Source organism: Macaca thibetana, chromosome 2, assembly GCF_024542745.1.
Source record: "Macaca thibetana thibetana isolate TM-01 chromosome 2, ASM2454274v1, whole genome shotgun sequence".
NCBI lineage: Eukaryota > Metazoa > Chordata > Mammalia > Primates > Cercopithecidae > Macaca > Macaca thibetana.
Genome location: NC_065579.1, coordinates 191,371,339 through 191,397,439, shown reverse-complemented (window position 1 = coordinate 191,397,439; position 26,101 = coordinate 191,371,339). Strand labels below are relative to the sequence as shown.

Below are 26,101 nucleotides of genomic sequence, written 5' to 3'. Positions count from 1 at the left end.
ATCCTGGGCAAAACAGAATGGCTGATTTTCCTATGTAAGGTAAAAATCTTAAGAAAAAGCTACTAAATGTACTTGTTCATCATACTAAAGCATACTGATGCTGTAAAATTTTTTTCTACATTTTGCAAAGAAGAATGGATAAAATCTTAATTCAGTTATGCAATAAATAGACGAAGTGAAAAAAAACAGTTACTGATTGGAAAATGGCTTTGATGAAAATAAATATCTTATAAACAAATTCTTTCCCCATCATCTAAATTGTTTTTTCAATCAAATAAAAACAATGGTAGACATAGAGGATATTTGTGACATGCTACTGTGAGGACAGTAGAAAGAAGAATAAACAAGTCAGCATAACTTATCTCAAGGAATAATATAAGTCATTCAAAAATGCTTAAGTCACAAAGGCTCATACCAGCTAAGAATTTGAAGCATGAAAAAATGACTTTTTAAGCTCTTGTTCTTAATAAAATGAAACAATTCAGGATAAATGATTGACAAAGGTTATCATGAAGAAAATAATTCTGAAATTTCAGAATTGAGTCTAGGCAGAGCTTAATATTTATACTGTGTTGTTAATGTGTTAGTTTTTACTGTACTTTATTATATCTATACAAAATTCTCCAGACACTATATTAACAATATTTTATTTAACTCAATTTTTCATTTGTTATGTAACATCTCATAATTGCTTACTTTTTTCAGCAATAAATTTTGAAATCTGTGCAGCTAATGATATTAGAACCTGGCTAATTCACAATTTGGACTGATAACTACAAAGCATATTCAGTTGAATGATTTACTGATTTATAATATCCTCTTCAATATAAATCCTTATTTTGGTAAATGCCAAATGATGACAGTTAATTGTTTTCTTTAGATAATCTCTAATCTCTTTTTAGGTAAGACTTCTGGTCTTCAGAATAAATAATTTTAGGTTGTCTGAGCTATAATATTTGGCCATATTGGACCATTTATGTGCCATCTTTTATGAAACTACTCAACCTTTCAAATTTAAAAATCTTTTTTATGTTATAGATTTCAATACTGAACATAATATGGACTAGTTCTTGAACATGCCAAACCCCAGTTTCAAGACCACCACAACTTCCATTCTGTGAACTAATCTCTCCAAATCCTTGAATATTAAAAATAGTACTTCATAATGGAAACTAAGAGATACTGTCGTCCTGAGTCAAAATTTGCACTGATAGCATAGCAGAGTTGTTATATATGTTGCAGAATCTATAGGACCCTATAAAAATGTTATGAATGAAAAAAATGGAAGTGACCCCTTGGTTGCCCTCTCTTTCCCCAACAGCCAATTTAGATGTAGCGACTGCATTAGCAGAAGTTTAGTATGTATCTGACAAGATTGTTGTCAGGATTAAATGGGTGAATATACATAAAGTGCTTATACTACGACCTGGCACATAGCAAGTGCTGTCACCATCATCATCTCCTCCTTCTTCATCTTCTTTGTAACACTAAATTGACAAGTATAAGCGTACCCTAATGTAAAGAAAATAGCTTAGGCATTGGGTTTTCAAGCGGATAAAATGAGATTATATAAAGCATATAATACATAGCAAGTTCTTAATATTCAATAGCTATATTTTCTCTAAAAATTGACATTTATTTAGATTATATTTAATAAAATAAAATTTAAATAAATAAATGTAAATAATTTTTATTTACAATTTTTCAGATTAAAAAGGAACTTTTTTCTTTTTTCTTTTTTTTTGGGGGGGGGATAGAGTTTCACTCTTGTTGCCCAGGCTGGAGTGCAGTGGCGCGATCTTGGCTCACTGCACCCTCTGCCTCCCAGGTTCAAGAGACTGCCCTGCCTCAGCTTCCCAAGTAGCTGGGATTATGGCATGTGCCACCATGCCTGGCTAATTTTTTTGCATTTTTAGTAGAGATGGGGTTTCTCCATGTTGGTCAGGGTGGTCTTGAACTCCCAACCTCAAGTGATCTGCCTGCCCTGCCCTCCCAAAGTGCTCAGATTAAAGGCATGAGCCACCGTGCCCGACAAAAGGAACTTTTTTGCAATAGACTTTCATGACACAGTTATGCAGAAGAGCTAAATACAAAGCCTTAGATAACTATCTTGTAACATTCAATAAACATATCATGTATACTATGTAGCAGATATTGGAAATTTATTATTGTTTCTGTAAATATTCATTTACTAATCTAAAACAAAAGGTTTAATTCCTACTTGCCAATTTGCAGATCTCATATAAATACATAAAAGTATCATATTCTGTTAGTATAATGGTATTAATTTATGATCTTATTTTAATAGATATTAAGATAAACTATACAGTTGCTTTTGTCTCATCAGTTATCACCTAGGTACTATTAAATACCTTAATATTTTATTTCATAAACACATTTGTGTTTATGCTTGTAACAGTCAATTAAACAAGTTTTATTTATAAGCCATCCTCCCTAAGAGATCAGCAATTTCATCTCTATGCCTGCAATTCCTGCAGCTACCACCAGGTTCATTTTATAGAAATCCAATACAAAGTATGAGAAATTGATGCCTGGAACTTGGTGCAATTGTCTGTGACCCAAAGAACTGTGCTAATTTATAACAAACTCACCTTTTTGCTGAGATAAAAATAACAAAATTGTCTAAGAAAACAAATATAGAATGGCAAAATTTTAAACAAACTTAATCTAGGAAAATATTTGTGATGTCTACTTTAAATGTTTTAACTTTTTCCTTAATGTACAAGGCAATTTCAGTTTTTAGACTGAACAAAATAATTATGTTTTCAATACTTGGTGTTAACTTTTTCCCAATCTTAACATTTTCTTTTTCCCACCCTAATAAAATATCTTGAACTTAAATGCAGTATTTCTAAAAACTAGTGAAATTTTTTAAAGTCGCTTTTTGTAAGGTATTTTCAAAGACATCCAAAAGAGCACTTTAGTCCTCCAATTTATCTTTATAAGAAAATTTCATTTATTAACAAGATGGATATGATTAAGTCTCAAACACATGAAGTAAATCAATTTAATCTAGCCTACCAGTTAAACTACTTTTATTTCTAACTCTAAATATAAATACTCATATCTAGAAAACAAAGAACACTAGAGACAAACATCATTTAAGGCCTCTTTCAAATGATTCTAAGAAACATGTGCCAAAAAAGTTCTAAGAAATTCTCCTATCATGTAAGACAATAAGAAAATGTTATTTATATATTCATGGTTTATAATCATCTGGATCTAAAATTTGGCTCTGAATCCAGGTCATTGTAAGAAGAAATGAATTAAGAACTAAAAAAAAAACACAGGTGCAGCTATAATTCAACTACATATTTCCCTTTTTTGTAGGGTGTGTCTTTGTTCTCACAGCTGGGAGAGGTGTACTTTAAATCTTCAACAAAGAAAGCCACCACATTAAAGAACTCTAGAAATTCCTATAACCAAAACTGTAGCAATAAGCATGCAATCTTCAATTGTCTTTCATAATGATATTATGTGCTTTAATCTTCTGTTCATCTGCACTCAGCACATTTGGCAAAGTACATTAACAATAGAGATGAATACACTCATTTGAATACAAGGCTTAGGAAAGAAGAATCACGTACAATGGCTAATAACCAACATCTTTTAAGAATTTATTTTCACTATTGAAAAAAAGAACTAGAAATAATGTCACGTATTCTGTTTATGTTCTAAGTTTTTGTTTTAATTATTCAATTTCAGTTTTGCCTAAAGGAAGAAAATAAAACAAAAACAATTACGATTTACATAAGATCAGTGATTTTGAACCCAAACTGCTGATTTTTAATGTATTCCTTTTCCCAAATGTATAAATGGTGCCTTTTACCTCCAGTGTTTTATCAGTTCCACAGTCATAATTTATACAAAACACACAGATGGTCTTAGAAATAGTAAAAGTTTCAGATGTTACAACTTCCTAACATATGGAACACCATCATGGATCATCATTTTGGCAGCATGTAAATGATTTAAAAGTTATTTATATATTCACATCTTGGCATCATTTCATAGTCATAGGTTTTTACAACTTTAAACTGTTTGATTCCTTATTGTAGGTGGTTCTTACATTAACTAGAAGCTACTGATGGCGTGGGGGAACTGGTGCTCTTGAATTAGAGGACAGCATCCCCTTAGACAGCAAAAGTAAATGAGGATTCTAAAATAAATTAAACATTTTGGCATAAACAATAAAATGTCATCTAGTTCACTATATGATACATCAGGGAGTTCCAAGAATTTTTAAAAATCAAATTTATTATAGTGATTTTAAACTGTGAATGTCACAAAAAAATTAACACATACACAAGCATACCCACAAAATACAACCTTTAAAATTAACTGAGATCTTTCAAAATGCAAGACGACAACCACCATTATTTTTTATCTAGAGTATGGAACACGACATTAAAAAGAGTCATCTATGCTCTGTGTCTAGTTTTGATCTTTCCAGTCTGTCTTGAAACGTTCAATGAAGTTTTAACCCCCAGCACTCCCCTGAAATGGCTCTTGTCAAGGTCATTCATGATTGCTCACCGAGTTGTTAAATCCAGTGGTGAATTCTTAATCCCCATTATTACTCCATCTACCAGCTGTAACTGGTAGTCACCGACACCTCCTTCAAACTGTCTTTACTCGGCGGCCCTTCTAATTTTCCTCCTTTCCCAGTGACTGCTCCCTCTCAGTTCCCACTGCTCTTTCTGCCTCTTCTCTGTGAGAACTAAGCACTGGACTGCTTTTCCTTTCTATCTGCAACCATTCCCTTGGTGATTGCAGTCTCCTGTTTTTAAATAACATGTATGCACTGATGACTCCCATATTCATCAGGAAAGGCTATGCTGTATGTGCTAAAAAATCCTCAGTGACTTAATCAACAAAATATTTATTTCTCATTCATTTTCCATGTCCATCTTGAGAAGGCAGAGGTGTGGGGTAGAACGTTCTACACATAACTCAGGGCTCAGGCTCTCAGGGTGTCTTCCATGTTGCAGTTGCACTACCTACATAAAACAAGTAGCTTGCTTGGTTGCAGAGTGGTAAAGAGAGTACTGGAGTATTTAAATCACTAGTATTTAATTTCTTTAACGTTCACTCACAACCCATGAAGCTGAAAAAGTCCAGCAGGTCTGCCGGACAGCAAAAAAGCTGGGAAGTAGAGAGTTTCATCTGCCCAGAAGGATACGAGAACTGTATAGTAATGAGTACTTGTATGTCTACCACAATTTAATTTTTTCTCCAACCTCAACCTCAATTCTGAATTCCTGACTCATGTATCCAACTGCCTATTTGACAATTATAGTGGGATATCCAAGAAGCATTTCAAAATTACCATGTCGAAAACTGAGCTCCTGATAACTTCCCACCCCAAATTTTCTCCTACAATCTATGGCATCTCCGTTAATGGCATCTACACCATTTCAGTTGTGCAGGCCAATTAATTAGGAGGTCCTTGACTTTTCTCTTTCGCTCACAAACACATCCAGTCTGTTAGCAAATTCTGTTGGCTATTGCTTTGTAATGTATCCAGAATCTAGCCACTCCTCACTACCTCCCCATCCTAACAGCCTGGTTCAAACTACCATTTGTCTCTCACCCGGATTACCCTGAGAGCAATCGATGAGGCCTCCCTGTCTCTACCATTGCCACGTTTCAGTGTGTTCTCAGGAGAGCAGAGGCTTCCCAGCTTGCTTAGAAGAAAAGCCAAACTATCTATAACACCTGTAAGAGCCTACACAGTTGGACAATTATTAAATTCACAGCCTTTTTAAAAAGGCTGTCTCCCTGATAGTATCTCCTGTAAATCTTTACTCATTCTGTACAACCAACACTGACTTTTTACTCTTCAGTGAATGCGTCAGGTATACCCCACCTCAGGGTTTTTGTATTTACTATTTTGTCTGCCTAGAATACCCTTTTTCCAGACACTTGTATAGTTCATTCCATCAATTTTTTGAGGTTTTTTATGTGAGGCATTCTCTCTAATCAGCCTCTTTAAAATTTCAATCCCACCTGAACCCTAATGAATTCATCTACCTCTTCACAATTTTTAATAGGACTCACTATAGTTTAACTTACCGTATGTTATACCTATTTATTTTGGTTTTTGTCTGTATACCCTTTCTCCATTTTTATAGGATTTATTATAGTATAACTTACTGTATGTTATACTTATTTATTTTGGTTTTTGTCTGTATACACTTTCTCTATTTTTGTAGGATTTATTATAGTTTAACTTACTGTGTATTATACTTATTTATTTGGTTTTATCTGTATACACACTCATAAAATGTAAGCTTCAGTAGAACACTCACTGAGTTTTGATCAAGTTGCATTTCCAGGGCTAAGAATTTTGTCAGCCAGGTGTGGTGGCTCATGCCTGTAATCCCAGCACTTTGGGAGGTCAAGACAGGCATATCACAAGGTCAGGAGGTTGAGACCATCCTGGTCAACATGGTGAAACCTCATCTCTATTAAAAATACAAAAATTAGCTGGGTGTGGTGGTACACGCCTGTAATCCCAGCTACTCAAGAGGTTAAGGCAGGATAATCGCTTGAACCCAGGAGGCAGAGCGTGCAGTGAGGTGAGACTGTGCCACTGCACTCCAGCCTGGTGACACAGCAAGACTCCGTCTCAAAAAAAATAAATAAAATAAATAAAAAAAGAATTTTGTCATTAACTTGTATTAAACACGAATAGGTTATCAGGAAAGGCATGAGGGAAAGTCAGGGATAATAATGGTTTTAATGTGTTTGAATCAGTAAGGAAGGGAAAGGGGAATTATAGATAATGGTCATTAAATGATCTAGAATATATTTTTAAGGGCAAAGTATTCTTATCTTCATTGTGCATGAATCCAAAAGGAATCTGTTATCGCTAACAAGAGAAGAATTTGTTTCTCCACTCTATTTCTTGCATGGTGTTTCTTGACTTCATTTCCAAAAACCAATGTTTCCAAATATAGTTCCTTTTATCGTGTGACTCTGCAGCACCTCTGATAAGCAGAACCAGGTCATCCTCACACCAGTCCCAAGAATTATAGAAATCCTTCGGGAGACTCATTCTCATTCAGATTTACATGAAAAAAATTCTTAATTTTCTTTCAAGGTACCTAAAACTTTGTGTCACACAACTTTCTCTACTTTTCTCACTATTAATTTTTTCCAAGCTAATCTACTAACCAGTTGCTCAGAAATAGTGCAACTACTAACTAGGTTTGTGTGGTCTGCATTATAACTTTGCTCTTGTACATCCTCAGCAGTGACCTTTTCCTCACACATACATTCTTCTAGGGAACTTTAAATCTTGACCAGCGAATTCACAATGGACAGGTATCAGTGCATGCTGAACAAAGAGAACTGTAAAGGGAAATATTGAGCAACCACAAAATCAATGAGAGCTTGGTGACTGAGGGGCTTTAGTCAACACCTTCCAAGACAAAACAAGCAAGGAAGTCATAAAGAATCACTGCTGTCAAGAAGAAAATGCATCTTGACGTCATACAAATCACATATAATTTCTTACATCAGAGCAGGCATTTGAAATTCAATAATCTCATCATATGACTTCATTTTATATTGAGATAAATTCTTCATTAACCACCTTTCAAAATAAGATTTTATTTTTCAGAAACAATATTGAACTCTATAGAACAGAAAAAACAGTTATAAAAATGAGAAAAAAACATAAAAACATCTTGAAGTGGTTTAAAAGGCCTTCTGGAAACATACTAAAAACAGATCTTCTTTAATAAATAATTTTTACTATAACACATGGAAATTTTATAAGCCCTGAGTTATGATAATAATTAAGTCATACATAAAAGTGTTAACTCTGAGACATTAAAACAGGAATTATAGTTTTTCTTTTACTGATCTCTAAACACCATGAATTTTCCTCACTTATTTTCATGTCAACACAGAAAGAATTGAAATATGTTTTTTTAAAAGAAAAACTGAATATGGGAGCTGATACAAGCCTTTATTTAAAATAATCTACTTCATTTTTCTCTCTTTTCTTTGGTAAAGACACACACAGTTAGACCTACAAATGCCCTCTGCTGTTGAATTCAATACTCACAGTTATTCTTTCATCTTTATCATCGAGTGGAGAGCCATCTTTCTTCCACGAAATGGTGGGCTCAGGATGGCCTCGTGGAGGCTGGCATTCCATTACTGCAGGCTCTCCTACTGCAACCATGACATCCGAAGGGTTTTGTCTGAAGTCATCCCGAAGTACTGTAGGAACAAGATTAAATCATTATACTCAAAAGTGATATATACAGTCCTAATCTCTGAACTTCTGCAGGAGATATTTACTATAATTATAATAAACTTCCACTAATAGCTCTTGCAATACAGCTTTAAGAATCTGTATCTACTTACAGATATCTGCAATTTAATAAAGATATTTGACTTTAAACATACATAGGAGGGATAATCTGATGTTCTCCGCTGTTTAGTGTGCTCACAGTTAGCATTCGGCTCATCTTTAACTTGCATTTCTTTTCTGCCTGCTGCCTACATTTTTCTCAGCCATGTGCTAACGAATACAACTGAATCCTCCTTTTATCTATGTGACACCACAGGATAATGCTTTCTATAATTAAATGAATTACATATTCATGCAAAGCTAAATATTAAAAGAAAAAAATTAAGGTACTTCCAAGCATGAATTTAATTGAGTGATATTTTATACATATATAAAATTAATGTATAAGGTTATATAATCATTGTAATTTAAATATGTTCATTATAAAAACTTTAGACATATCTACAAAGCCAAGACATTGAAACTCATTATGTTTTTCCATGATTACTGAGAATGTTAGAAGGCACCAATATGGATAACAGCAGTGCTACCAAGCATTACTTTTATATTCTATGTTTTTGTTGTTTTTTGTGTGTATATTATCTCATTTAATCCTTAACCTATTCACAATGAGAAATACTATTAATTCTACTTGTACTACTAACATTAGTCCCATATTGTCGAGGAAGAAATAATGCAGTATTATAAATTCACTACTGTAAATTGTACAATTCACTATCATAATCTCAACTGGCTACTAATATAATATTAACATACTGTAAAACAAGCAGTATTTTGTAACTGTTAGAATTAATGTGGAAAGGAAACCAAATACATATTCCAAAAATAGTTCATACAGTACAATTGTCCCAGTGTCTTGATAACATCAAGAAATCATGAATTATTTGGCATGTTAGTCTTAAATACAACTCTAAATAGTATGTTCAAGACATGCAATCTTTATATTGAGATCTTTATATTGATACATACAATTGTCCCATTTCAAGAAATCATGAATTATTTGGCATGTTCCCTTCTCAACAAAAGTATGTTCAAGACATGCAATCTGGAACATACTATTTAAGACTTTTGCTTCCCTTATCACAAAAGAGGGATGAAGATACATATACTTCAGTACAAAGTCCAATAAATAGTTATAGTTCCTCCACCCTGCTTTCCTTGATCTGATGTGTAATAGAATGTCAATCATTTTGGTAACCTAATTTAACATGGCACTGAAAATGTTTATTAGTATGTTAAGTGCATAGATTTGGATTGATAAATGTTATTTATCTTTTAAAACCTATTGAATAGGGCTGGGTGTGGTGACTTACACCTCTAATCCCAGAACTTTGGGAGGCCGAGGCAAGAGGATTACCTAAGGTCGGGAGTTTGAGACCAGCCTGACCAACATGGAAAAACCCAGTGTCTACTAAAAATATAAAATTGGCCGGGTGTGGTGGTGCACACCTGTAATCCCAGCTACTCAGGAGGCTGAGGCAGGAGAATCGCTAGAACCCAGGAGATGGTGGTTGCGGTGAGCTGAGATCGTGCCATTGCACTACAGCCTGAGCAACAAGAGCGAAACAGTCTCAAATAAATAAATAAATCCTATTGAATGTTTAAATGAATATTTGAATTTAATATTTATTACTATAATTTTGTACTGGATGTCTTTCCATTCCACTGACATTTAAAAGTGCTTTCATGGATGAAGTACTACCATGTAAAAAACTTAAGATCTAACCGTTCTTTCAAAAAATCACTCTTAAGCTTTGGTTTCAAAACCTCAGACAAGTTTAGGGGCTTACAAAAACCTATGTTTTTCTCTTGCTTTTTAAAATTTGTCCTTCCTCAATTCCAACCAAGTAGATGCATACATTTGAGTAAATTATCAAATCCATGAAAAAAAATCCCCATTTTCAAAATCTGAATATCAAGACAACTTGGGCATAGCATGACTATGTTAATATTTGGAAACTACTGCTTCAAAGAGAAGACTTTTTTTTTTTCTTATCTTTGGAAAGAACAGTAAAAGGAAAACCAAACTAAATCTGATTGCACCAAACTCTTTAAATTCTAACTTCAATACCATTCACTATTAATAAAATATATAGACACAAAGGTAAACATTGTTAAACTGAAAACTCCAGCTACTGTTACCACATAATAAAAGAACAGAGTATAAAGACTTTTACTATTTATAAGCTTATATTATTAGTAGGTGTTAAGAATGTAACACAAATAAAATGTAAGGCTTGTAGAAAAAGCAAATGGATTGACCTTGACAGGCAGTATGTGCCTTTGCTGGATCACATTATTAATCAATGATAACACCTCTGAAAAGGTTAACACCTTTGAAACACCCAAAAGTAAAATACTTTTCAAATAAAAGTAAACAATATGCTCAATTTTTCTATGTAGCAAACTTAAAACCAGTTTGGTAATGCTATATCTTATTTACATACCGAATCATTTCTCAAATAAACCAATGAATGATAAAATGTCTTGAAGAAATATCAAAGATCTAAGTCAGATAAATCAAGTTATTTTAACATTTATTATGTTATTTGGCCTTTTACAATATATAATGAAAAACTAACAAAATGTAATCCATTAAAAATTGTTGCTTAGTAATGCTCATGTAATTATTTTTGCAGCTGTAAAGCATAAAACTTTAGTATTGCCTATGACTATGGGCAATTCTGCATAAAGTTATGAATTTAACATTTTTCTTCTCTCTTCTAAAACTAAGTTTTCTTTCTTATACTTATCCCAAAGATTTCCTTTTGGTGAAAAATAATATGGTATCACATTATGAAACTATATGAAACTTTTAGTTAAATTGTCCAGTTTTCAAAATTCATGTGTATATTTAAGTCATCACAATAAAAATCAAATTCAAATGAATCACAGCATTTTGGCGGAAAAACCAAAAGCATCCATATACATCCCAGATACAGATCTTTTGACAAGAAAAGGAGAAAAGGAGAAAAGCTTCTCCTTTTCTCCTTTAACATTTCTATTAACCAAAGTATATACATTTTTAATGTTTCTTGATTTGAAACGTATGAAAATTTTAATTTGGAATTGTCAAAAAGGTCTAATATTAATTTGAAAAGAGCAAGCAGCATACATAGTGTATCCAAGTAGATATAAACTAAAAACGTATTAAACCAGAGTTCCCCCTAATATTGATACAAATATAATATTTATTTCATATTTGTGTAGTCTTATTTTATGTATACAGTTTTGTACATATAATTTAACTGAACGGCATTACATTTTTTTTTCATTCTATTAAATTAGAGAAAATATACGCTTCATTGAATATTTGAATCCTAGAAGGTTCAAAAAAACCTTTTAAACCTTTTTCTTTAAAAAAAAAGTGGTTCACTCAGCAGGTCAGGAGATGGAGACCATCCTGGCTAACATGGTGAACACCCCGTCTCTACTAAAAAATACAAAAACTAGCCGGGCGTGGTGGCGGCGCCTGTGGTCCCAGCTCCTCGGGAGGCTGAAGCAGGAGAATGGCGGGAACCCGGGGGGCGGAGCTTGCAGGGAGCCAAGATGGCGCCGCTCACTCCAGCCTGGGCCACAGAGCCAGACTCCGTCTCAACAACAACAAAAAAGTTCACTAATTGTACAAAACATAACAAAGCATAAAATCACCTACTTTTTGAAAACTTTACATCAATTTTAACACAATTCTCAAACTAAGTAAACATCTTTTCAGAAAGGAATTCTAAAATTCAGTGGTGTCTTTGCAACTTATCTGGGTAATATTAAGACAAGAAGCAAAGAATTAAAAAAGTTAAACAGAAAGTGTTCCAAGTAATATGGAGACTTTAATACCTGCAAAACAGTCTTTGAGTGCATTGTAGGAAATTTTAGAACTGAAACATAACATTACAGAATGGGCAGAGGTCTTTGACAACATATAATCAATCCCATAAACAGAGGGAACTAAGTCCCAGGAAGCTTTGCTTGTGTTATTTATGAGAAGGGGACCAGAAGAAAACCCAGGCATTCTGATTCCCAGTGAAGTGTTTTTTTTGTTTCTTTGTTAACCATGTCACTACTGTGCTGTAAAAATGCAATTGTTTCTATCTAATCCATTGTATTTCCAATAAATTCACTTTATTATTGCAAAAGGCTTGACGTATGGTAATTGTGCATCACTGCACTACAGTCTCACCACTATCCAGTCTTGGTAGGCTCAAGTTCTCAAGTTAAGTGTGAACAACTAATTGTGAATATTTGTGAACTACATACAATCCCTTTATCGTCATGAATCATAGAATCTCAGTGCAGTTAGGGGCCTGTCAGATGTGTGATCTGCACTTTTTTGTTTTAGAAATTAATAAATTAAGGCTCCTCAGGGAGAGAGGAGCATGCCACATAAATAATAATAATAATGTCAGCAACATAATAATGATGTTAGCAATGGCTGATGCTAATCGAACATTTACTGTGTAAGGAACCTCAGTAAGTAACAACTCATTTAATACTCATAACAAGTCTATGATAAAAGGAATGTATTGGTTTTTATTTGCAGATGAGGAATTTGTAGGACGTGGTACCCAAGCTAGAATACAGATCTCCAGTACATAAAGAACACTTCTCTACCAAGTTACCTGCCTATCTGGTCTTACCATAGTGTTCATAATTCTAAATACACAAGTATCATGATATAATTAACATTTCAGACTCATTCTATTGTAACATAAGTGAGAAATTTCCCTCCTGATAATCATATGGCTATCTTTGAATATATTCTGCATTCCTGTGTTTTTTCAGATTTTTTTTCTTGGAAGAGGACACCACATTTTCAGAAAAATATTGAGAATTTGATTTCATTATTCATAATACATATGATGTGCTCGTTTTTATCAATTTTTCCCCTATTTCAACCACAAAATGATTGAAAAAGTTGTATATTAATAAGCATTTTAATTAAATATGGGCAATTTAATTACAAGTGGGTATCTTGGTAAAAATAGGGGAAGATATTCTGCAGTCCTGGGATTTATTTTTTTCTACTTGCAGCAAATAGTAACCTCTTGTCAACTAGGAAAAAAAATAAAATGAAACCCTTAAAAAATAAGGTATATTGGAGAAGAAAATAAAGTAGAGGTAAATAAAGACAGCTCTACGAATGCTCAGTAACAACCTGTTTCTGTTGCCATGTAACATTTTAATCGTTCTCAAAATTACTACTCACATACCTAGTCTTTAATTTTGAGTACAGATATTACTTACTTTTATGATACTCCTACTTCCCTGTCTGAACACCAACTTCATGCTGATGTAAATAAGTGTAATTTAATATCAAAATAACTATCATTCTTTCATTTAACACATCTGCACTGAGCACATACTCTGTGTCTGGCAGGTATGCTATAACTCTTGTATATTCCTTGCAGTGAAGTATATGTAAAATGTTGACGTCTGTCAAAAAACATTAATATTCACCTTTTTGGGAGACAGTAATACCATACGGTCTTATTGCAGGTTATTTTGAATTAAGAGATATATTTTGAAGGCTGGATCAGAAAGCATACCATAAAGTTTTCTATAACTATTTGCATTCCTACTTTTTAGCTGACAGTATTGCCCAGAAGAACAAAGTGCTGTTCTTTGTACAAATGTGTGAAAAATTCCTTAACATTTCTGAAATAATTCCAACCTTTAAAAAAGACTCCAACAAAAGGATGAATGTACAGAAAGATAACCCATTGAGGAGGAAAATTAAAAGAATAACAAGTAAAATAATATTCCATCAAGTATTATCCATCTTACAACATCATCTTCTAAAGCTAAGGAAATGGTTTCTAAAAAAGATGCATGTGAACATTAATTCTATATAAAGTGTTTCCATTTAATTTTTAAAATTTGACACTGAATATATCTAGGAATATTCTACAATAATAATGTCATCTTCTACTTGTATTTTTCTTTTTTAAAATTTATTATTATTATTATATTTTAAGTCCTAGGGTACATGTGCATAACGTGCAGGTTTGTTACATATGTATACTTGTGCCCTGTTGGTGTGCTGCACCCATCAACTCATCAGCACCCATCAACTCGTCATTTACATCAGGTATAACTCCCAATGCAATCCCTCCCCCTTCCCCCCTCCCCATGATAGGCCCCGGTGTGTGATGTTCCCCTTCCCGAGTCCAAGTGATCTCATTGTTCAGTTCCCACCTATGAGTGAGAACTACTTGTATTTTTCTTGTATCATGCAACTTTGATTTAAACCTTAAATTATGCTTTGCTTAAGACCCTGGAAGAAAATATGCTGGTAGAAGCACTTTTGAAGATTTGACAAAACTCTTACGTTCTAACCGAGGAAAGGAGTACTTTTATTCAAAAATTATACATTCTGAAAACCTGACATAGCGGATGGATGACAAATATCACTCAACATTATACGATAACAACAACCTAACGTGAATGAATACAAGGCATTGCAAATAGAATGAGAAGAATTACCAGAATAAAAACAATTACTAGCAAATTGTTTATTTATATAGTGTATGATGGAGAAGCAAGCTAACTTAAATACAGTTGTATGTTTCTGTATTCTGCTGGGCTGCAGAAATGGGGCCATGTTGTCCCTGGTCTTTTAATTGTTAGAATTACATCCAGATTGGGTTCCAGCTTAAACCACATTCACATTTCGCATAAACATGAACACCATAATGACACTTCCCGTACCACTGTGCAAAACACTCCCTAGTGCTTATTCCAACAGCACTAAGTCTTCAGGACAAAGAGCAGGTAAGTTTGGCATAGTAGGTTTCAGTTAAAATTTGTCATGTGTTCCAGAGAAAAGTGTACATCAGTAAGGATCAACATTTTTTTTTTTTTAATTTGACTTTAAGTTCCAGGATACAAATGGAGAATGTGTAGGTTTGTTACATAGGTATACATGTGCCATGGCGCTTGGCTGCACCTATCGACCTGACATCTAGGTTTTAAGCCCCACATGCATTAGCTATGTATCCTAATGCTCTCCTTCCCCTTTCCCTTCTCCACCCCCCGACTGTCCCAATGTGTGTTGTTCCCCTCCCTGTGTCCACGTGTTCTCATTAGAATCAACATTTAAATAGTTAATATTCAGCAGACTTGAAAGTCTGGTAGATCATTTTAAAATGTATCACCAAAGTAAGTCAAATGGCTAAAATCATATGTTCTAACTTAAAAGTCAGTAACTTACTATATGTTTGCATTTTATACACTTTAAAATAACCTATAAATTAGATTTATTTTAAAAGTTCACTATTTACAGGACATCATTTTATACAGTAATAAATGTTTATTTATGAATCAGAAAACAGAAGTCTAGAATGTCAGAATCAACACAGATTCTTTCACCATTCTGTGATTTTAACAGGTACATTCACAATGACTCAGTTATTTCCACAAAAAAACAGAGAGTTTTATACTCTATCTTGATAGGGTTATTATGAAAGCTAATTATTTAATGTTTATACAGGACTTGCCATTTATATGGTGCATTACATCTGCAAAGAAGTATTGCTATTAGTCACTATGTAAGGAATTGCCAAATTTCTCAGCTGCCAGTACAAATGGAAAGGAGGACAAAGAATGCCATTGATGAGGGTTTTAAAGTGCCAGAGCAAAAGTCACACCCAGGAGTAGCCTGGCAGGGTTAAAAAAACACAGACAAAATGAGGATATCTGAGCTACGGGACTCTGATTAGGGCAAGACAGGCATGCATTCTTTCTTTTGTAAAATCCAACTTTTCATGTAGCGCCTTGCAGCAAGAGTTCTCAATCAAAGAAATATGCTTCTGTATTTATTGCCTGGCTCTTTGTATCTGAAGGTCAGTTCCATGAGAACAGGGAATTTGTGATTATCCCCTAGTATTTCCAGTGCCCAGGACAACATCCAAGATATAGGAGGTATCCAGTAAATGTTTACTACACTTTCCAATATGCTAAGTAGTAGATTTTAGATAGTGGCTTGCATTGGCAGGAGTTCTATAGTGGTAGTGCTTGAGGTATAGGGAGGTAGACACACAAATTCAAATAAACACATACATACATATACAACTATAATTGTGATACATGTCATGAAGGAAAGGGATAGGATGCTATGTGGGAGAATAATAAGAAACATAATTTAGATTGGAGGTGAGGGAATAGTAAGGAAGTAACAGTTAAGGTGAAGCTTGAGTAATGAGTACAACTTATCCTAGGGAAGTGCATTGCAAGCAGAGGAAATACTTCAGGTGAGGACAAATCCTGGCACACTGTAAACGTCTCGGATGCCGTGTAGTGGGACCGGTGGAGAGCAAAACAAGACAAGCTTGGTAGGGACAACAGGGACCAGATTTGCTATGCACAGCAGCCACGACCAAGAGTAAGCTTTTATTTTAATTCCAAGGAGAAGCCACTGGAGTCTTAAGCAAAATAGTGTTATAATGAAATTCGCATACTTAAATGTTCATTCTAGTCGCTCTGTGAATGAAATGGAGAGGGAAGTAAGAATGGACGTGGAGGCCGGGTGTGGTGGCTTATGCCCGTAATCCTAGCATTTTGGGAGGCAGATGTTGGAGGATGCCTGAGCCCAGGAGTTGGAGAGCCACCTGGGAAACACAGTGAGACACTGTCTCTACACAAAACAAAATGTACAAAATTAGCCAGGCATGGTGGTGCTCACCAGTGGTTCCGGCTAGTGGGGAGACTGAGGTAGGAGGGTCGCTTGAGCCTGGGAGATTGAGGCTACTTTGAGACATGACTGCACTACTGCACTCCAGCCTGAGCAACAGAGCTAGACCCTGTGTCGAAAAAATAAACAAACAAAAAAGGAAGTGTAGAGACCAATTAGAAGGCTATGGAAGTAATTACAGGTAAAAGGTGATGGTTTTATACCATTATTATGATATCAGATTTGACACAATAGTGACAGATTGGAGGTACATTTTGTTGGTAAAAATCAGAATGATTTACTGAGGGGCTGAAGTTGACAGAGAAAGACATCAATAATAACGCCCAGGCTTCTGATCTGAGTAACTGATCATGCCATTTTCAAGGTACAGGAGAATAGGTAGACAGCACATAAGTAAATCCTTCTATGAGGAGGAACAAGAAAACATAAGATATCCTTATTTTTTAAAAAATTTAAAACACGGTTTGAGAGTATACAGTCTGATATGAAAATTGTTTCACTGGTTAAAAAATATTATGGCTTTAAATTCACCCCCTTGATATTTAACACAAGATGGATTTTGAGGTATTTTGATCTATATGCCACTATATTTAAAATCTTATTTGCTAACTGATAATATTCCTTGAATTCAATGAATTCATACTTTAATTTTCATGATGACAAATTTTAATCTAGTTTGATCCATATCATGTATTTTTTAACTGAAAAACTCAAATACATCTGACACATTCTAAGTTTATAAATGTTATATTCAACATGTGTGGATTATATATGTATATGTATGCATAATACAGATATGTGACATATATGACCACTAGTCATTGATATACTGTGATGGTAACGCTAAGCACCAAATTATGGTACAAAAAAAAAAAAAAATAAAACAAAACAAAAACACTCAGTTATTTTGATTGGAGAATGAAAATAACTCAAAACATGGGGCATTTCCAAGGACTGCCATAAATTAAGCTCAATAACATATTAAATCAATAATAATAAAATCAATAACATACTGAAGGATATGATATATCAATATTTAAGGACACAAGAACTAATAGCATATTAAAAATTATTATACAATTAGAATGCACAAAAAGTTAATTGCATTTCACTTTCACATTATGTACAGCATATGTAAAATTCCCTGGAATTATACTGAATCCCAAAATCCTATGGATTTTATTTGTGACTCAATCATTCATTCAATAAAAGTGCAACACACTATATTTGGTGATGGTAGCTAATAAGATAAACAAGACAAAGTCTGCTTTCAGGGCACTTATTTCAGAATGTGTTTTTCTCTCTCCTTTGTGTGTGTGTGTGTGTGTGTGTTTGTGTGTGTGTATTTCATAGCATGCTTCGTTTAATTGAAATTTTAGATAAAAGTCTAATATGCAAAACAAATAAAGGAGATACTATTTTACTTTTCCACCTGGGGCTATCCTGCAGAAGAGTTCAGGTCTAGTGGTCCTGAAGAAAAGGCTCAAAAGTCACTAGTAAACAAGAACAACAAGATAATGTGAATAACAGCTCATATACAATCATAACTTTTTTATTTAATTTTATTTTTTTTAGGTAGTTTCACTCTTGTCACCCAGGCTGATGTGCAGCAGCACAATCCACAGTCTCAACTCACTGCAACCTCTGCCTCCTGGGTTCTACTGATTCTCCTGCCTCAGCCTCCCAAGTAGCTGGGATTACAGGCAAGCACCATCACACCCAGCTCATTTTTGTACTTTTAGTAGAGTCACGGTTTCATTATGTTGGCCAGGCTGGTCTTGAACTACTGACCTCAGGTGATCCACCCGCCTCGGCCTCCCAAAAGTGGTGCGATTAAAGGCGTGAGCCACTGCGCCTGGCTGAGAATCATAACTTTAAATAAACTTAGTACAACCTTCCCTACTTCCACTCCCACTCGCAATTGCAAATGAGGACACATAGGTGATGAAAGGACTCAAGGTTGCACGATGAGTGACTGAACACACAGGATTATATCCTGAAACAGATGTTTTCATCTTTTATTTTCATCAAGACACACATATTTTTTAAGGGCCTGAAAAAGACTAGAGTGTTTTCTAATTTAAATATTTCCTGGGAAACAAAGGCATGCGCGCGCACACACACACACACTCACAAACTCACACTTCTTTACCCTCTCAAGCCCACGATACCAGCAGCTAAATAGGAAAAGGATTCAAAGGCGTTTTCAAGTTTTATGGAGCGGGGGTGGTAATGGTAAGAGTCTCAAGGGGGAAGAATCCTCACAGTTTAAAATGATCTCATTAAAACCTCCCTAGTAATTGGGAAGAACCAGAGAAAATAGCTATTGAATTAAAAACAAACAAACAAACTCTTCTCACCAATGTATCTTTGTGAAACATAATTAAGGTTGCCAACTATAACATCCCCTCCCCACACAACCCAAAGGAATATTTCAGTGATAGGAAAAACCACGTCTAAATAGCATACGCAGAAACACATGAACTAAACAAAGGGATCTTTAATTGGTGACAGTCTGTCCTAAATCACTTTTATTATTGCTGAACATAATAACGTTCAGACCCGTTAATTCCTTGTATCTTCCCCTATCAGAGCCTGTCTTTGGCTTCAAAATAATAATGCCAAATACCTAACAGGGCTCTCAATCTCCAAGGAAAATAACAAGCATGCAGTTGTGTAGCTGTGTGAGCTGCCTTTTCCTAACAAACTACAGAGCCCTTGGGAGAGTTTGCTGAGCCATCAGCTCTGGCAGACAAAGTTTAAGACCTTCTCTGGCTGATGGCTAGAATCACGCTAACAACTCTGACTTAAGGTACTTGAGATTAAAGTAGTAGAAAGTGAATCATTTCATTATTCTTATTAATGATGCTACCTTTTCCAATAATTGCTTTATGTAATTATATAATTCATTCCTCACTGGGTGCAGTGGCTCACGCCTGTAATCCCTGCATTTGGGAGGCCGAGGCAGGAGGATTGCCTAAGCCCAGCAGTTTGAGACCAGCCTAGGCAATATGGTGGGACTCCTGTCTCTACAAAAAATATGTAAAAAAATAGCTGGGTGTGGTGGCACAGGCCTGTTGTCCCACTACTTGGAAGGCTGAGGTGGGAGGATTGATTGAGCCCAGAGATCAAGAAGGCTGCAGTGAGCCATGGTCATGCCACTTCACTCCAGCCTGGGTGACAGAGTGAGACCCTATCTCAAAATATATATATATATATATATATATATATATATATATATATATATATATACACACACACACACACACACACACATTCCTCCTCAGGACGTATTGGAAGCCAAAGAAAAAATATTGAATGTGGAAAAACAATTCAATAAAAATAAATACTACTGTATCAAAGTGAAGATCTTTAATTATTAATCATTATTAAATGTTATTTCTGTGTGTGTTGATTGTATCTATTTTTAATATCAGTTCATGGAAATAGAGTGTTTACAATGGAGGAAAATTTTGTGCTACAGGAGTCACATCTTCGACAACTCCTCACCTGAACCTCACTCTCAGTATCAGGTGAGTTTACTATATACAAAACACCTGCAATCAGCAAGATGGCTAACCCATGTCCCGGAGAGCTCTACATTGCTTGTGAGGCAATGGAAAGAAACTCTGGCTCTTCTCCTGCTACCCCAAATTACACAGAGGCAGAGGCTGACGTGTTTCCACCACCAGGAACCCACCTGCGTGGCCTAGGAAGGCATTGCTGCGGGAGCTGTGATGGACACCAACACTGCTTTGCAAGAGGTGCTGAAGAGCGCCTTCATCCATGAGGGCCTGGCATGTGGGATTCGTGGTGCTGCCAAAGTCTGAAACAAGGGCCAAGCCCATCTTTGTGCTCTTGCATGTAAATGTGATGAGACTATACATATGTCAAGTTGGTGAAGGTTCTTGTGATGAACACCAGATCAACCTATTAAGGTTGATGACAACACGATACTAGGGAAATGGTTAGGTATCTGTGAATCTGACAGGGGAAAACATGGAAAGTGGTTGGTCGCAGCTGTGTGATAGTTAAGGTCTATGATAAAGAATCTCAGGCCATGCATGTCATCAAAGACTACTTCACATCCAAAAAAATGAACAAATAGAACACTTTTTAAAAAAAAAGAGCGAGAGAAATAAACTACGGTTAAAGTTGCCACCTCCAAAGGATCTAGTTCACAGCGTATCATAAAAATTGAATTAAAAATAAAATCATTTTGTGCCATTTTTAAGTGCTTCCAATAAGCTATAAAGACCACCATGATTTGAGGTCCACTCTTGTCCATTTAAATGTATGTATAAATAGCTGTTTTCTTCAGTTGTAAATTTTATATTACTCATTTTTCTCTCAGAACTTCTATTTCAATTCCCACCCAATTTTATCCTCATGCAATAGGCTTTTGTCTGAAAGATTTGTTGTTTATTGATTATTGTAACACAGTTCATTCCTTTGAATGAAGGAACTGTGGAACATTTTCTATTTTTGCTGCCCCGGAGGTCTTCACATCTCTGAAAATGCACCATAGAAAGATCGAGACATCCAAACAGCATGCCTTTTACTTTTAATGTAAAAAATATGCAAAAATGAAAGGTGACATATCAAAGGGGAATTCCATAACAGGACATTTTCGGTCACCTCAGTTTTAGGAATGATATCTATGGAGAGTGAGAATCTGGACAACCTAAAACTACCATGCTGATGTGGTTTGACTCTATTCCCACGTGTTGTGGGAGGGACCCAGTGGGAGATAACTGAATTATGGGGGTGGTTTCCCCCATACTGTTCTCATGGTAGTGAATGAGTCTCATGAGATCTGATGGTTTTGTAAGGGGAAACCCCTTTCGCTTGGCTCTAGTCTTCTCTTTCCTGCCGCTATGTGATACGTGACTTTCACCTTCCGCCATGATTGTGAGGCCTCCCCAGCCATGTGCAACTGTGAGTCCATGAAACCTATTTATTTTGCAAATAATCCATTCTCAGGTATGTCTTTGTCAGCAGCATAAAAACAGACTAATACACATGCCTATATACCTCTGAAATCTAAAGATACCCTGGTAAAAACGCACTACACTGAAAAAGTCCCACTCTCACTAATTTAGTCATCAGCCTTCGAAAATTTCACAGCTCAGCTCTGTTAAAATGGGAGCCACAACATACAGGCCCATAGCCTGCATAGGACATCATAAATAAACATGAATTAACCTATTAGAACAAAATTTTGGATACATTTCATAAATTTGAGGTGACATGTTTATGTGTTACATGCTTTTGTTGTTGTTGTTTTGAGTCAGGGTCTTGCTCTGTCACCCACGCTGTAGTGCAGTGGTGTGATCATGGCTCACTACGACATCAAACTCCTGGGCTCAAGCCATCCTCCAACCTCAGCCTCCCAAATAGCTGGGACTGGAGGTGTGTGCTACTGTGCCCAGCCAAATTTTTAATTTTTTGTAGAGAGGGGGAATCTCGCTTTGTTGCATAGGTTGGTCTTGAACTCCTAGCCTCAAGCAATCCTCCTGCCTCAGCCTCCCATATGTATTATTTTCTTTTTTCTTCACCCAACATAGATCTTTGATGTGTTATTTTTGAAATTATAACATTTAAAGAAAAACAATCCAAATCAAATTTAATTATTATTGAGTTATTAAATTATCTAAGGCCCAATAGATTAAAGTATCATCTTATATAATCAGTAGTCAAACAGGAATCAAAAAAGCAGAAACTCAGTCTCTTAGGTGGAAAAGGGCCAAATTCTTTCTCTGGAGATGTTAAGACCTAAGCTTATAATGAGGAATAAATGGTTCTTAGGACTAGGTTAGCTGACCAGCTTTTGAAAATGCCTTGCAACTTGTTTAAAAAACTATAAAACCATTAGCAACTTCAAGAAACTTAGAAAAAAATACAAAGACGTTTCAGTTTCTCTGCAATGCTGGCAAGTTTTGGATTACTTTTCTCCTTTAACAGGCCCCACTTGGAACAGCAACACTTTTTATAAAAATTTAAAAAAATAAACAAATGTATAAGGTTTTACTTCTCCACAAAAAACAGTTGCAACTTCTGGCTTTTTGACTATTTTTAACAATCTTTTTATGTTCTATGTTCTGAAAGTTGAACCAAGTACTTCTACTAAACTTAGTTATGAGTCATTAATACAATCTCTGATTATCATAAAACTTTTGTCTATATTCAAATATGGTGATAAATTTGTTTTCTAAATAAACATTTGCTAGCCTCTTTTGACTTACAGGTAATACAAGTTCCCTCTCAACATCAACATCTCTTTAAGTAAGCATTGTAAATAAAAATTACATTTAAAAATGATCATATTAGCTATCAATGTTAATCATGCATATTTTATCAACTATTAAAGAAAAATAAAAAATAACTGGTTATTGACAGTGCATAACCTTCTTTGCTGCAATTACTGATCATTCACTTTGGCAAAATAAGTCACATGCTCACATTATAATTTAAAATATTCATTACGTTTTGATTTCTAAAATCAATGTTGTAACTAGCTTCCTATCAGCCAAATAATCTTTCTCACATTGTAAACATTAGGTTTTTAAAATTAAATGTGATACTAAGTTAATTTGGTGTTTTTAGCTTTAATAATGTGCATTTGATCTCGAAAAGTCCAGTCTCATTAACAACCTATGGAAGTGAAATTCACAGTTGTTTTTAAATGGGAATGTATCAATAATAATGCAAGATTACATTTTTCTGGAAAAAAATGATAAAGTGTTCAAGATCTAAATAGGTACTCATGACTAAATTTACCTAAAGACAGATCTCTTCAGGTAAGTAAATAAAAGGCACACTTTAAATGCATGAGTATTTTTAATTGACAGTGACCTATGATTTAATAGAGTTGAAGATCTGTGCTTACAGACATCATGGAGGAATCCCATGGTCTTAATGAGCAAAAAGTTGAGTCATAAAAAGGTTTATTCATTAGCTTTGAAAAATGAGAAAACATAGATTTCCCCCTTGACCTAAAAACTAAGTTAGGAAAAATAAAACTAAAAACACATTGTTGTTCCTAATTTCATTTATATTTCTAGTTGTTATTTTATCTTTTTTGTTTGTTTTACATTCAGTGTTACAAAAGGGAAATGTATGTGAACATATAATAACCGAGGATACATATAATTTAATATAATAATTTCACTAAACAAACGATGTAGAGGCACTTCTTAACCATGCATTTAAGTTAGTTTTTTCTTTTGTTCTCAAGGTCAGAACTAGAGAGAAAACTTTACTTGATTCATACATAACAATTTCCTCTTTAACTTCCCCCAAAATAAAAGACGATGAGCAAGATATAAGGGAAAATCAGTTATGTTTAATTTTTATAATTGAAATAATAACATATTAAGGATTACTTAATTTATTATCTTTACGAATCAAACTATGCTGTTTAATTATTTCAATATTTAAAATGATATTATTTCTCTTTACGTAGAAATGAAAGAAACAAAGAAAAGGCATTTCAAAGCATCATGACCAGTGAACAAAAAACCACAACCACTAATTATAAAATGTTCCAGGATTTGAGGGGATCATAGACATGTGGAAAAAGGCAATTAAGTATGGAAGAAGAGGAAGATGAAATAAGCACCATACCACATGATGAGACACAAGAGACAAGCACTTATTTTATTCCCAAACTCTATAAATAATTGACAGCTCCTACAACCATAATTAATTGATCTAAGTAATGCTTGAAAGAAACCTACTACCACATTTCTAACAGGGATAAGATACAGCTCGAAGTCAAGACTGGCAATTAAAATATCTTATCCAGCATTTTATGGTCACATAAATTAAGTGTTGGTATCAAAGCAACAATTAAGCAAAAGGGAGGACAAAAGAACAACTAAATTAATAATGCATTTCTAGTAGGCTTTTTTTTCTTTTTTGGTATCCTAATGGCTAGAAAATGACCTACTGAACACATTTATAGTAAATACATAAGGCCTCTGTACTTGGAAGTTGTTTTTAATATTTTAATCCATGAATGCTGCCTCCAACTTGATTAATGTATGTGATACCTTATCATTTTTACCATTTAAAAATGCAAACCTTAATCTTCCAGATTATAACCAAAACTGAAATGTATTTTGAAGCAACTTCTAGCTAACTACACTCACATGTGTTCGTTATGAAGTTTGGTAATACGTGCCTATAAGCAGACTTTACAAAAAGAAACACATTATTTTATCTCCATGCCCAAACTCCACAGCATTTAGTCTCCTGCCTTTTATTTAATCTATAATTTAAGTAATTTAAAAAATTGAGTTCTTACTCTTACGTTAGTTTTTGAAAAACCAAGTGTCCATCTTTGGTTTGGCCAATCTTGAAACCACCTGTAAGCCTTTACTCCACAAGAACTCCTTGGCCAACCTTCCTGTACTCAATCCATTCCCGAGTTTTAACCAGCAAACCGATTTGCCACCTCTTACTATATGCCTCAAAGACTGGCTGTCTGTACATACCGGAATTTAAAACCTACATAGAAAGTGTGAACATTTTAATTGCTTAAGGTTAGTATATGAAGTAAAAGTTTTATAGGGTGGAAGTGTAAGAGATGTGATTACGTGTTAAAGGATTTTATTTTAGTTAGATGGAGGGCTGCAAATAGAAGCTGACAGTTTTGGATATGGATTTTCAGTAGATAACTCTGCTCTATCTTAAAAAGCAAAAGAAATTTTTAATTAGACTTCCAGTTTAATTAAACAGAAAAAATATCCATGTATTCTAATGTTTTGTACTGTGGAGACATGAGAGAGATAAAATATAAGCAACTTAATCTATAATCTATGATCTGTTTAATATGTTTATTATTTTGAATCATATAGCATGTTTTAGTTAGAAGGAATTTAGAGAACTTTTTAGTCCAACTCTTCTCATTGTACAGATGGAAAAACTGAGTCCACTTAGGTTAAATAATTGGTTTAATACTGTAATAAACCAAATAGCTTAAGAAAGTCCATTAAATCCCAATTTGATTATCATTACCCACTGACTACTTGGACAGATTCCAAAGAAAACAAAGAGCTTTT

The 26,101-nt window shown here is 34.5% G+C and overlaps 1 protein-coding gene across 1 annotated transcript in view; it reads right to left on the bottom strand.

Annotated features, from left to right (window-relative positions):
- ROBO1 (roundabout guidance receptor 1) overlaps nt 1–26,101 on the bottom strand; it is a 1,153,604-nt gene that overhangs the window by 132,298 nt on the left and 995,205 nt on the right. Inside the window, exon 5 of the mRNA XM_050779013.1 lies at nt 8,099–8,256. Coding sequence (XP_050634970.1) covers nt 8,099–8,256 — 158 coding nt within the window. The remainder of the gene's footprint in view (nt 1–8,098; nt 8,257–26,101) is intronic.